Source organism: Ruditapes philippinarum, unplaced genomic scaffold (assembly GCF_026571515.1).
Source record: "Ruditapes philippinarum isolate M1 unplaced genomic scaffold, ASM2657151v2 ctg2951_1_1_1_1, whole genome shotgun sequence".
Lineage (NCBI taxonomy): Eukaryota > Metazoa > Mollusca > Bivalvia > Venerida > Veneridae > Ruditapes > Ruditapes philippinarum.
Genome location: NW_026860528.1, coordinates 49,423 through 63,817, shown reverse-complemented (window position 1 = coordinate 63,817; position 14,395 = coordinate 49,423). Strand labels below are relative to the sequence as shown.

The window sequence follows — 14,395 nt, the reverse complement described above, 5'->3', positions numbered from 1 at the left end:
TTTCACCAGAGTTATCAAGTTCCAAGTCAAGATACGCATATAATAATACTATCATATAGTATATATACTTACCATACGATGTTGCAGACGCTGTCCCTAAAGAATTACTTGCTTTACATGTATACTCTCCCTGATCTGCGTTACTGGCTTGATTTATCATTAGAATTTTGCCTGAATTCCCTCCAGGTAATATAAAAACATGACCGCTTCTAAAACAATACAAGACAAATAAAACAATAATTATAGATAATTATGCATACAACTGTTTTGGTGTTAAATGATAAAATGATAGTTTTAACACACTTAGCACTTTCGCCAGTCAATTAATAGAGGATATTAAGTGAGTGTTAGTTTAATACTGAATTTATTGAACGAGTTGAATAAAATAATATTATGCGAGCCTTTCTGAGTTCAATAAAGTTTGTATTGAACATGCACAAATTTAATATTCTATTTATCACATACCCAAAATAAAAAAAAACTGTTTAAAGTAAAAAAGGACCATTTTCAATTAATGCGCCTATAGTTTAACGCTAACATTTAGCGCCTCTTTACAACGAAAATGATGTTACTTCAAAATATATGCACGGCCGTGCAATACCGTTTCTACGGAGTCGCAAAATCGGGAAGGGCATGTGATTAAGTGCATTATTATGACTGTAATAATGCACAAATAAAATATATAAGAAAGGAATGCTTACATGTCAAGAGTATGACAGTCAAATATAAAGTCAATTAACCAAATGACTTCAGGAAAATTACTTCTACACCCAATATAGTTCAACATATCTTTATCCATTCTCTTTAATGTTAGAATGTACGAATTGAAATTGTGTTAGAATTGAAATAAATATTAATTTTTCTTGCATCTAAGTAACATAAGGCACAATTTATCCTTCAAATGCTTCGTAATAAATCACTCAGTCATGCTGGTCTTCCCACAAATTATCGCACATTCAAACCTATTTTCTTAAGGAAATTAACATATCCAAATTCATTATTAAAACAATATTAAACACATGTTTGTCTTTTCTATAAAAATAAAAATGATTGATTTCTGAGGCACAATGTGCCTTTAAAGTTGAATGCCCCCCCCCCCTCCCCCAAGAGCCAAATATTTCAAGAAATTAAACTTGAGAAAAAAAGTACTGAGATTTTTGTAAAAAAAAAAAAAAAAATTCAAGATAAAATTAATACATGTACATGTAATTTCCATGTTATTTCCCAATTTATGACCACTTTCGCAGTATTTTTCACCATTATCACTATTATCAATTTTCTACTTACTAACACACTAAGGGCTTTTATTGTATATTTTGAAAAATTTTTGGTAATAAACATACGTTGTAACTCTTGTTTGCAATGTGAAAAAATTTTTTTTCTTTGTTTCCTTCTCAATATTTTACTTTTTAAAAAATTCGAAATTTTAATGAAAATAAGCATGAATCTGGAGGTGTCCGGCTTTTAATGCATTTTTTACAATTTTTCCCCCTTAGGAATTAAAGATTTTGTGAAAATAAGTGTCACAGGACTCAAACCCGGGGCCCTCGGAATAACGCACACTGGTCTATCCGACCGCTTAAACACTATCTTCCCTAGGCTTTATTGTGAACAGTTCTGAACCATGACATAAGCACGTATCTTTAGGCGTGCCGCTTTAATGCATTGTTTTTTTTTTTTTTTTTTTTTTTTTTTTTTTGTTTTTTTTTTTGTTTTTTTTTCCTATTTTACCCCAAAGCTTTCGAAATTTTCGTAAAAATAAGCATGAATCTGGAAGTGGCTGCTTGAAATGAATTATTTTTTTTACAAACTGTGTACCCATAATTCCAGGATATATGTAACCTTTGTATTGTTATCTTTATAAATGCTAATTATGCTTCACCTGTTTATTATGCATGTTACAAGTGCACAATTTTTATAGAAAAGTTTCCCGAAAAACAATGACAAAAATGTTACCCGAAAAACACTGACAAAAACGTCACCTAAACAACAACCACAAAAAAGGTGATTTGGATGTAGGAAGAAGTTGCTTGAAATGGAAAAACAAAGACAAAAGTTTACCAAAAAAACAATGACAGAAAAGTTACCCTGTTATCTGATTTCCGTCTTTGTACCATTCTACAGTGAGTCTAGGGTCTCCGTCAGCATTACATTGTATGATAACTGTACCACCAGGTACTATCGGTGTCTTGTCTGGGGATACACTTACCTCTGCAGGTACTGTCAATTATAAAATACATGTATATTTTAGATCCTGTGTGTGGTATATAAGGTTGTTACCACACTTAAGTGAAATTTTATATATGTATATAATTATGCTTCTAAAACAATTTTCAAACATCAAAGAATATTAAAAGATGTACTGCAAATATGTGTCAACATTATATGCAATCATTAAAAATAATGCATTTATTTCTTATTATAAAAACTTTTGACTAAAACTTATGAGAAAATAAATTTCTGTGTAGAGTTTGATTAAATAAATTAAAGTGTACCACTAACATTTCATTTAGATTGTCTGCATCTATCCTTTTGCAAGGCATGCTTTCGTGACAAAATGAAACATGCATACTAAGTTTAAAGAGAAAAACTTTCATATTTTCTGAGACAATGGACATAAACAAAAATGTTTAAACCAGGAATAAAAAAAAACTAAGTTGAAAAAAGGGGCATAATTTGCATATATTAATTTCAGGACTATCTGCCCTTTTGTAATACCATCCAATTGCAGCCATAATCAAATATACATGTAGCAATTTTGAAGTGTATAGATTTAACAGATTCTGAGAAAATAGGCCTTAATGAAAATGATAACAAATGTTGACGCCAGTCATCATGTCAATGGCTCCACTTTATTTCTTCGAAAATTCTTCGACAAGGAGGACATAAAAATATTAAAACTAGATAGTATATTGTTCATACCTTTAACGTTAAGAGTTATCTGCGCTTCATCTGTACCGTACTGATTTTTGGCATGGCATATAAAATAGCGAGCGTCTGTAGTTTGAGCGTTTACTATCACCAGAGATCCATCTGTGTCCTTGTAGGCGTTTGTTACTCCAGGCTATAACAAATAGTCCAAGGGTTCAATTAAGATACGTATTTGTTTGGGGTATTTTTACACCTTTTTAAATACTAGTAGGACAATTGGAAAACCAACACAAATTAAGTATCAAAACATGTTTCGCTTTATTCAGCTTCCTCAGTTGATACATAAAGGTAAAACAAAAAAGTAAGTAGGACAAATGTGTTTTCTTTTTTGTTTAAGTAGGACAAATGTTTTTTCTTGTTTGTTTTTAACACATTTTTGGTCATATCTCCAAGGTTGAGCCGCCTTACTGGCTCGTCACTGGATAATTAATAATTAACAACTTCTCCGCAAGTGCCCATGTGATTTCAGAATCAGCGGTGAATGACAAATGGCCACTAGACCTAATGTCCTAGATAGAGAAAGAAATTTCACGTCACTTGAGGATGGAACCAGCAATCTAAGGATTACATCACATTTTGTATGTTCTCTGTATTTAGCTAAGTCGGTAGACCATTATTTAAGGGCTCAATTAAATGAAAATTCACATTGAAAAATCACCTTCAATTATTTTTGGTTTTTACTTAACACAGACCTATTCGGCAATGAATCTGCTTCCAGCAGCTGGCTCTATCTATGCGACAAGTGCAGACCAAGAAAAGCCAGCACATCCTGAACTATTTTATTTATTACGAAGCGTAAATGATACATATATGTTACAATTAGAATTAAGTAGGACATATGTTGTTTTATTTTTTTTATTCATACGAAATAATTATTTCCAAGAGTTGACAATAGTAGTTCTTTTTATTAACAAAGTTTCGTTGGCTAAGCTCAAATGTGAAAGTACATTGTATTCAATGCAATTCTGTGGTCACTGGTTTGATCAAAGTACAAACCAGACAAACATTAACAGAGTTGATCATCCGACATGATTTGTTTCACCATAATTTTAGCATTGCAAACTTTTTACACAATACAAGTGGGACTTATTAATTTTGTCGGTTACAGAAGGTTGCCAGATATGACAATATATGAATAAATTGCTGAATCATTTTGCATAAAATCACATGAAAAACCATAAATACATGATAACATCTTTATGTAAATATGTAAACATAGGATAAAATCATATAATGCATAAATCCCTGACCCATCTAATTCTAATTATCAGATTAGTGGATACACTAAAAATTTCACCACAACCTATTTGTTAACAAAAGAGCACAATCATGTCAGTGTTGGTGGTTAAATCTATTGTTCTTCAAATGTAAGGTCAGAGTAAGGATTTATCATCTAGGCTTGACGAGAAAAAGGGGAAACAACTTACCGGAAATGTCCATGAAATAGTAGCTGGGGGTCTGGCGTCAGCATTACATGTAAGTTTAATTGTTTGACCCTTAACAGCTGTTACTACTGGTGGAGATGTAATATGAGGTGGTCCTAAAATAATAAGATATCAAACATGCAAAAACAGGTGGTCCTAAAATAATCAGATAATCAACATGCATAACAGATGGTCATAAAATAAATTATCAAAATGTATAATTATGTAGAAAGGATGACATCTGAGTGTTACTCAAGTGTTTAGCAAGGTTTCCATCTTTACAAAACAAAAGTGTTTTAGAACAGATGTTACATACTGTATGTGTTAAGGAATCTTAATAATATATGGGTTAAAATAAAATATACGCCCTAATAATTGTGCGTTTGACTAAAAATTGTAAAAGTTAGTAATAAATGTCGCAATAGCTCGATCGGTAGAGCGCTACGTTCAGAAGGCTGAAGGTCAATAGTCCTTTTTTGTATTATTAATTTCTTATTTTAAATGTATGATAATTGAACAAATTGTGTGAGAGACAAGATACAATATCGTTAATTTCATAGGGTAATTCTAAAGGGGTCGACATCTGTACATACTGCAAGTGTAACAGAAGGCCGACATCTGCAGACAGTGTTAGTGTTGATGTAAGCAGACATCTGTACATAGTGAAAGTGTTAAAGAAAGCAGACATCTGTACATAGTGCAATTGTTATGATAAGCAAACACCTGTACAAACTGCAAGTGTTACAACAAGTTCATCACCTGTACATGCTGTAAGTGTTACATAAGGTCAACACTTGTACAAACTGCAAGTGTAACATAAGGTCAACACCTGTACATGCTTCAAGTGTTACATGAGTTCAACACCTGTATATGCTGCAAGTGTAACATAAGTTCATCACCTGTACAAACTGCAAGTGTAACATGAGGTCAACACCTGTACAAACTGCAAGTTTAACATAAGGTCAACATCTGTACATGCTGCAAGTGTTACATAAGGTCAACACCTGTACATACTGCAAGTGTAACATAAGGTCAACACCTGTACAAACTGCCAGTGTAACATAAGGTCAACACCTGTACAAACTGCAAGTTTAACATAAGGTCAACATCTGTACATGCTGCAAGTGTTACATGAGGTCAACACCTGTACATCCTGCAAGTGTAACATAAGGTCAACACCTGTACAAACTGCAAGTTTAACATAAGGTCAACATCTGTTCATGCTGTAAGTGAAACATAAGGTCAACACCTCTACACACTTCAAGTGTAACATAAGGCTAACATCTGTACATGCGGTTAATGCTATACATACCAAAAGTGTTGAGGAAAGCAGACATTTGTACTTTTTCTACACCATTGTTGCCCTCACAAACATATTGACCAACCCGTCCACTGTCCATTCTGTCAAAGTGAAGCCGTGAACCATTTATGACTGAAGTTATACCATTGGTCACTTGTAACTTTGTACCATCTGGCATCACCTAAAATAACAGTAAAAACTCCCATGAAATCAAGTGCATCTTGACATTATATTCAACTTGATTTAAATGTAAACATGTAACTTTGTTCTCTTTGACATACATTCAACTTTATATAAATGTAAATCCAACTGGCATTACATTTAACTTTATAGTAGTGTAAACATGTAACACTTTGCTTCATCTGACATTATATTCAACTTGAAAATAATGTAAAAAGTAACTTTGTTCATCTGACATTTCATTGCATTCAAATTGATTAAAAATGTTAACATGTAATTTGTTTCATCTGACATTATTTCAACTTGAAAATAATGTTAACATGTTACTTTCTTCCATCTGACATTATATTCAACTTGATATCAACGTAAACATGTAATTTTGTCCCATCTGACATTAAATTCAACTTGATAATAATGTAAACATGTAACTTTGTTCCTTCTGACATTACATTCAAATTGATAATAATGTAAATTTGTTCCGTTTCAGACATTATATTCAACTTAATAGCAACATTACATTCAACTTGGTCAGAATGTAAAGATGTAACTTTCTTCCATCATTCAACTTGATAACAATGTAAGCAAGTAACTTTGTTCTGGAAAACAATTCCTGCAATATTGGTCAATTCTTGAATTCAAAAGTAGGAAAGATAAGTGGAAACTGTCATTGTCATAATGCCATTGTCAGTCATGTGTAACTTGATTTCCTTTCACAGAAATGTATAATTCCAACCACTTGAGTAAACTGTACTAAACTCACATTAAAAAAAATTTAAACACTACATTAGTTATTAGTTATTTAGATTTTGACAGGTTATATGGGTGTATAAAAACGGTTGTTTGGAAATATAATCAATGCTGCAAGGCGAGGTTTATATTGCAAACAACCATTCATATATGGCCATATAACATGTCAGAAATATTTATAACAAATTTACAATACAGAAAACTTCTCTCTTTTTTAAAGAAAAAGTGACATTTCTTCATAAATTGACAGCAGCAGCGGTGTATACAAAACTATATAAACGTCATTATTATCCAATGAAAAGCGACGCTACAAACATGCAGTATTTTAATGAACAATATAACCAATAAGACATGTACCTTATACCACGAGACTTGCGGATTAAGGGGTCCTTCAACTTGACATTCCAGTGTTACTGGGTTCCCTATCATTACTGTATAGTTTTGTGGAACCTTGTCAAACTTCAAGTGCTCTGAAATAAAATATGAACATGTTTAATGTATAAACTACATCATAGTTTATAGTTAACGTATTAAAATCTAGCTACATGTACATATTTTCATTTTTGTTTGATTGGTTAGATAATTTTTTAAACCATGATTGATATGATAAAATTTATAAAATTTTATACAATTTCTATAATGCAATTTTTCCTTATGTGACGAATAAGATTATTTTATTACGATTATGTTTATGTCTTTGTTAAAATTGTCTAAAAGAAAAAAAAGTTTGACTTCATGTTGTGCATTTTTTCCCCAACAACACTTTCCCAATTACACTTTCCCCAACAACACTTTCCCCAATTACACTTTCCCCAACAACACTTTCCCCAATTACACTTTCCCCAATTACACTTTCCCAATTACACGTTCCCCAATTACACTTTCCCCAACAACACTTCCCCAATTATACTTTCCCCTACAACACTTTCCCTAATTACACTCCCCCAACAACACTTTCCCTATTTACACTTCCCCAATTACACTTTCCCCAATTACACTTTCCCCAACAACACTTTCCCCAATTACACTTTCCTCAACAACACTTTCCCAAATTACACTTTCCCCAATTACACTTTCCCCAACAACACTTTCCACAATTACACTTTCCCAAATTACACATTCACCAACAACACTTTCCCCAATTACACTTTCCCCAACAACACTAGCCCTAATTACACTTTTCCCAACAACACTTTCCCCCATTACACTTTCCCCAACAACACTATCCCCAATTACACTTTCCCCAACAACACTTTCCCCAATTACACTTTCCCCAACAACACTTTCCCAAATTACACTTTCCCCAATTACACTTTCCCCAACAACACTTTCCACAATTACACTTTCCCAAATTACACATTCACCAACAACACTTTCCCCAATTACACTTTCCCCAACAACACACACCCCAACAACACTTTCCCCATTACACTTTCCCCAACAACACTAGCCCCAATTACACTTTTCCCAACAACACTTTCCCCCATTACACTTTCCCCAACAACACTATCCCCAATTACACTTACCCCAACAACACTTTCCCCAACAACACTTTCCCCAAAGATACTTTCCCAAATTACACATTCCCCATTAACACCATATACAAAGCTGTACTTAATACATGTATACTTTAATATAATGCCGCAATTTATTCACTATGTGCAACACTGTACTTCTACACTGTAATTATCACACACTGTCATACTTATTATAATACCTTGTACAATGCAGTTATAAATATGCATTAAAGCAGAACGCCTCCAGATTCATGCTATTTTCATGAAAATTTTGAAAATGTGTTATCTAGTGAATTACTAAAAGGAAACAATTTACACATTATCAGTGACACTGACAACCCACGTAAAATACTAAAAAGTGGGCAAAATATGCAAAAATAGCCCTTACTGGTAACGAAGTAGAAATATAATTATAAATACTGAAAAATCAATCATAAATTGCACATAACATGTAAATTATTACATGAATCTTGAATAATTTTACTTTTTCTAAAATCTTAGTACACTTTTCTCAAGTTTGATTTTATTGAAATATTTTTGCTCATCTGGAGGCATGCAGCTTTAATACACACATGAATAAAACCACACAGAAAAACTTTAACTTTAAAACTTTCTTACGATAAACTTTGAGATTGAAGTTTTTCTCGGAGTCCCCAAGAGCGTTCTTCGCCAAGCACGTGTACATCTTACTGTCTGTCACGTGAAGATTGGACATCGTGATTGATTTAGGTGAAATAGCCGTTCTAGTCTGATCTAAACCTGTTAAAGGGTATAAATCTATATTTTATGAAATATTTTCATAAAAAATTATCAACAGTAGAATTATATTGGTTACATTATTCTTTGGTTGATTCCCGAAAAAGGAGTAACATAGAATGTCTCTGTCATTTAACACACATGTGAAAAAACAGAATAAAATGTTCAAGAACAAAATATTATTTTGCTATTTTAGGTAGGGTTTTATCCGATAAGCAATAACTTTGTGCATGCGCCATTCGGTTTAAGGCAATTTTTGCCATTTCAATTTCAAACAAGCATTTTGGAAGTATTCTTTTCTAAAATCCAAACAATGACTTTTTCATCAGATATATATAGCTTTATACAATTTAAATATAGTAAAATTGTCCAAAATATCTTATTCTAAATATCAAAGTAAAAACAATTCTACTCTGATCTAAATTTGTTAATATAGTAAAATAGTGTCTAAAATGACTCCTAAACAAGATTGTAGTCCAGAAAGGCAACCTTGCAATGTTCAATAAAGATAAAGTTGAATTTTTGGATAAAACTGTGTTCACTTTAAATTATATTTTACCAACAGTTTGTACAGTGATAACCCTACATTGTGCATCTAAAAAATGAGCCGCGTCACGATAAAACCAACATAGTGCGTTTGCGACCAGCATGGATCCAGACCAGCCTGCGCTTCCGCGCTGTCTGATCAGGATCCATGCTGTTCGTTTACGAACCGTATTACAGGTAGAGAAACTGATAGCGAACAGCATGGATCCTGATCAGACTGCGCGGATGCGCAGGCTGGTCTTGATCCATGCTGGTCGCAAACGCATTACGTTGGTTTTGTCATGACGCGGCTCATATATAGTTAAATAGCTTGAGCAGAAGATACTATTTGAAATTGTAAGTTTTCCAGCTAAAATCAATATTTTGAGGACAGATTGACAGATTTGTCAAAATGAGGGGAATAAGGGGCATTTTTGTTATTTTCTTTTGTTTAAGAAAGGGGCCTTGGTCCCTTATTCTTTTGCTATAGAAAAAACTCTAAACTGTTCACTTGTCTCATAAAATCTGTAGTCCTGTATAACACAAAAGCAAATGTTAAGTTCATACCGGATGGATTTGGGTTAAACAAAAGCAATTGTAAAGTTCATACCGGATGGATTAGGGTTCCAGGAGAGTTGGGGAGGTGGGTAACCAGCCGGGTTACAGGTCAGTGTCACGTTCGATCCTTCAGTCACCTTAATTTCTTCAACTTGTTGTTTAAACTCTGGAATACCTGTACATGTAAAAATCATGTGCCTTTAATACTATATATATATATATTTGAGGAACGATTATGTTGTATAAATTAAATATGTTCTGTACTACAATTAACATTGTAATATAAACTACCCAACATATGTAAAATGTTTTATTTAACATAAATAAAAACAATTTAATCATTTCATATTTTAAATAAACCACTCGACAGATCTGAATGTTTTTTTAAAAACATTTTAATCATTTCACTTGTTTGCTGTAACTGAAACAAGTTGCTATGTCTTTATGTACCAGGGTATCATAATTGACAGGAAATGTTCTTTAAGTAACTGTCAGTTTCAATTAGACAAAACGCAATTTACATATTACAACAGAAAATATACTAAAGATCCTGTAACACAATTTTTATGGTTTTATATCATACTTATGATGATCAAATGAAGATTTATCAATATTGTTAGTTCCAAATAGCATTCAAATCTAACATTTCTTGTTAATAAAGGGAGGTAATTAGAAAATATATTATCTGATACCTAGACTTGTACAACATGGGGTAGCAGAAACAACAGAATCGTCTCCCTTTTCACCTTTTGGACCGGGTAAACCTGAAGTAATATTGTATCGCTAAATTCAGAGTATTATACATACGCAAATAATATATTGTCACATAAATCAACATGCATATATAGGACACAAAAATGCAACAAATATAGAACTATAAATAAACTAGTATATTTCATGTTACCCTAGGATTGTCGATTTAGCTATATGCTTTATTTCAAATCGGGGTACAATTAATGCATATAACACAAAAATGCAACAAAAATATAACTGTAAAATATAATAAGTTTTATGTAACCCTAGGATTGCCGATTTAGCTATAAAAGCTTATTTCGAATGGGGTCCAATTACTGCATATAACACAAAAATGCAACAAATACATAACTATAAAATAAAGTAGTATATGCTACCCTAGGATTGTCGATTTAGCTAACAGCTTACAAATTACTGTTATATATATATATTAACACACTAAATTAAATAATAATAAATGAATTATTATCAAGTCAAAATAAATGAAATAAATTGATAATAAGTTATAATAGATTAATAATTTTGCCAACAATGTACTACAATCAAGAAAAATTTATCGATATGATGAGACAAAATACATGGTATATATAATCAAACAAAAATATATTCTGTAAATGTAATGTAAATTTGTCAACAAACTTGTAGCACTTGAACATAATATAAAGTTTGGTAGTTAAAATGGATGTAATTTGTATGTTCTTGTTATACTATATATATATAAATATTGTTATTATTGTACTAAATTCATGCAAGGGTTATCTTTCTTTTTACGAGAAAGATAATAATTACTACAAGTATCTCGATGTATATATATATACAAATTCTGATTGTAATTTAAGGAGAAAATAATGTTTTTCAGATTACTAGTCTAAACAAATTTATATTAAAGTCATATTTTAAATGATATGAAATGAAATTATTAAGAATATTAAGCTTACTTATGTCATGCTTGACCTTCTCCAATGAAAGTTTCTGTAGATCTAATATTTATTTTGTTCGTTGTATTATGCACATAAATCATGCTCACTTTGTATTGTACATGTTTTTTTAATTGATTTTCTTTTAAATATACACATGTAGTCTATAGCCCGGCAAGTGAAAAGCCCGGACCCGCGGTTTTTGACTTCCCCGTATAAATATGCTTTATCACACACCAGTGCCGATTTTGCCACTCAGTAAATATGGTACTGCACATCCATGCATATAATTTGACATGACCTCATTAGCGTTATAAAAACATTATGTAAAGATGGCTAAATGGTAGCGTTATACTATAGGCGTGTAAATGAAAAACTACTCTTATAGTAGTCTTTAAACTTTAAAAGGTCTTTATTTTGTGTATGTGATACAGTAGGGTGAACGTTTCAGTTTACACGCAAAACGCACGTTGCGGAAAAAACACATGCACGTTACATGCTATACGAACACACGTTACACGCACCCTTTATGAAACGAAATACGCAAACGCATGCAAAACGAAATACGCTACACGATATAGGCACGCTAAAACGCATGCAAAATAGAAATCGTTTCTAAACGTTAATAAAATATCCTTATCATATAAATTTTTAACAACTTCTAAGCTAGATCGTTTAGTGATTTGTTTAACCCTTTCACTGCCATAGGGACGGCTTAAGCCGTCCCTGTTATTTTCGGTGTATTTGCCATATGGACGGCTTTAGCCGTTTCCATAAAAATAATAGTTATAATAATAAATTAATAATAATAAAAATAAAAATAATAATAAATATAAAGAAAATTATACCATCGACAATAATTATTATTATACTAACAGATTTGGAAACATATGTAATTATTATAATACTAATAACAAATAATAATAATTATATTAATTAATAATATAGTAATTTCTTAGAAAATCCTCTGGCAAATAGGTGAACAATAAAACAATAACCCTCTGGCAGGGAAAGGGTTAAATGATAGCTAGCCATTCATGTATTTTAAACGGGTTTATGTTAACTAACTTATCTTATGTCCCCTCATTAGTGAATAGTTCTGAGCTGTAAAATTGAAAAAATCAGTTTTACAGTATCTTTTTTGTGATTCCATATAGTTATACCATGCCAGTAATGGTCCCCTGACAGGGAAGGGAACACTTCCTTACTGATAGTGGATCTGAACACCTCTGTCTGCATTATAGGACATTTGCCATACCTTTTTTTTATTTTTCAATGAAATTTGGTGGATTTTTTCAATATCAATCAAACAGATGTAATTGTTACTCAATATTATAGTGATATGTTATCTTACTAACTTGGTTTCATTTCCTAGGAGGTTATAATAAGGGAAAATTACCCCCATTTTTAAATATGTAATGTATTTGCTTGAACAAATAGGCATCATAGAAAATTTACCTTATCTCTCTTCATTGTCAATATAATTCAATGGGGTTTTCTTATTTTAGTCAATTTATAATAGATGTAGTAGTTACTTGATAGTATAACATTATTTGGCTTTACTTACTTTGTTTCAGTGACCAAAAGGTTATAACAAGGTAAACTTACCCAAATGTTCAATGATTTAGTGTGGTAAAGTTATTAATAAGGCATTATAGAAAATTAGCCATTATTTCATAATTTGCAATGAAATTAGTTGGGATTTTCTTATATAAGTCAATTTGATGTAGGTTTAACTTAATATAATAATACTATGTTGCTTATATAACTTTGATACATTTACCATGAGGTTATAATCAGGTAATATTACTCCCATTTTTAATGAATTAGTGTGTTAGCTTGTATAGTTATACATCATAGGAAATAAGCCATAATTTTTTGAATACTCAATGTAATTTATTGAGATATTCTTATTTTAATTAATTAGATATGCTTGTTAATTAATATAATAGATTTATGTTGCACTTATAATTCTGTTTCATTTCCTAGGCTGATATAATAAGGTAACAATCCCCATTTTGTAGTGAATTGGTGTTCTATCTCAAGACAGTAAGGTATCTTAGGAAATTTGCAATAACTCTTATAATTTGTAATGAAATTTGGTTTTACTTCCTTACTTTAGTCAATTAGATACGTTTGTTAATTAATATGATAGATTAATGTTCCTCTTGTAGCCTTGTTTAATTTCCAAGGCTCTTTTAATTAGGTAAAATTTTCATATTTTGTTGTGATTTAGTGATCTTGGACATTTAGGCATCTTAGGAGATTTGCCATAATTCTCATATTTTGTAATGAAATTTGTTAGGACTACCTTATTTTAGTCAATTACATATGTTTGTTAATTAATATAATAGATTTATGTTATATAAAAAATTCTGTATCATTTCCTAAGAGGTTAAGTTTAAGGTAAAATTACCCGGTGTATCAACATTTTATGTGGCACTGCTTTCTTTAATAGTTGGGGTCCAGATAAAATTTACTATAACATTTATATTTTTCCTGGAAAATTATTGAAATCTTCTTTTTTAAGTCATCTAATGAAAGCTTTTAATTAATAAAGTTGATTTGGAAGAGTTATCAATTACATTACTTTTCATAGGGATCTTGTATTAATGATTTTTTTAATGAACTGACCTACCTATGAAGCATTAAATTGATATTGTAGGAAAATCAAAATTACAATCAATTGAAATTGTACAAGTCCCAAAAGATATATTAGTATGCAAAATGGGTTTATGTAAATTTATATAAATACATAGGTGATATTTAAGTATATTATAGTTAGAA

General features: G+C 31.3%; 1 protein-coding gene across 1 annotated transcript in view; it reads right to left on the bottom strand.

The window, feature by feature from the left end:
- LOC132760471 (hemicentin-1-like) overlaps positions 1–14,395 on the bottom strand; it is a 32,581-nt gene that overhangs the window by 4,950 nt on the left and 13,236 nt on the right. The window contains exons 9-17 of the mRNA XM_060752443.1: positions 10,631–10,702; positions 9,991–10,113; positions 8,718–8,858; positions 6,940–7,052; positions 5,668–5,836; positions 4,359–4,471; positions 2,923–3,064; positions 2,088–2,220; positions 73–209 (exon numbers count right to left, since the gene is read on the bottom strand). Coding sequence (XP_060608426.1) covers positions 73–209; positions 2,088–2,220; positions 2,923–3,064; positions 4,359–4,471; positions 5,668–5,836; positions 6,940–7,052; positions 8,718–8,858; positions 9,991–10,113; positions 10,631–10,702 — 1,143 coding nt within the window. The remainder of the gene's footprint in view (positions 1–72; positions 210–2,087; positions 2,221–2,922; positions 3,065–4,358; positions 4,472–5,667; positions 5,837–6,939; positions 7,053–8,717; positions 8,859–9,990; positions 10,114–10,630; positions 10,703–14,395) is intronic.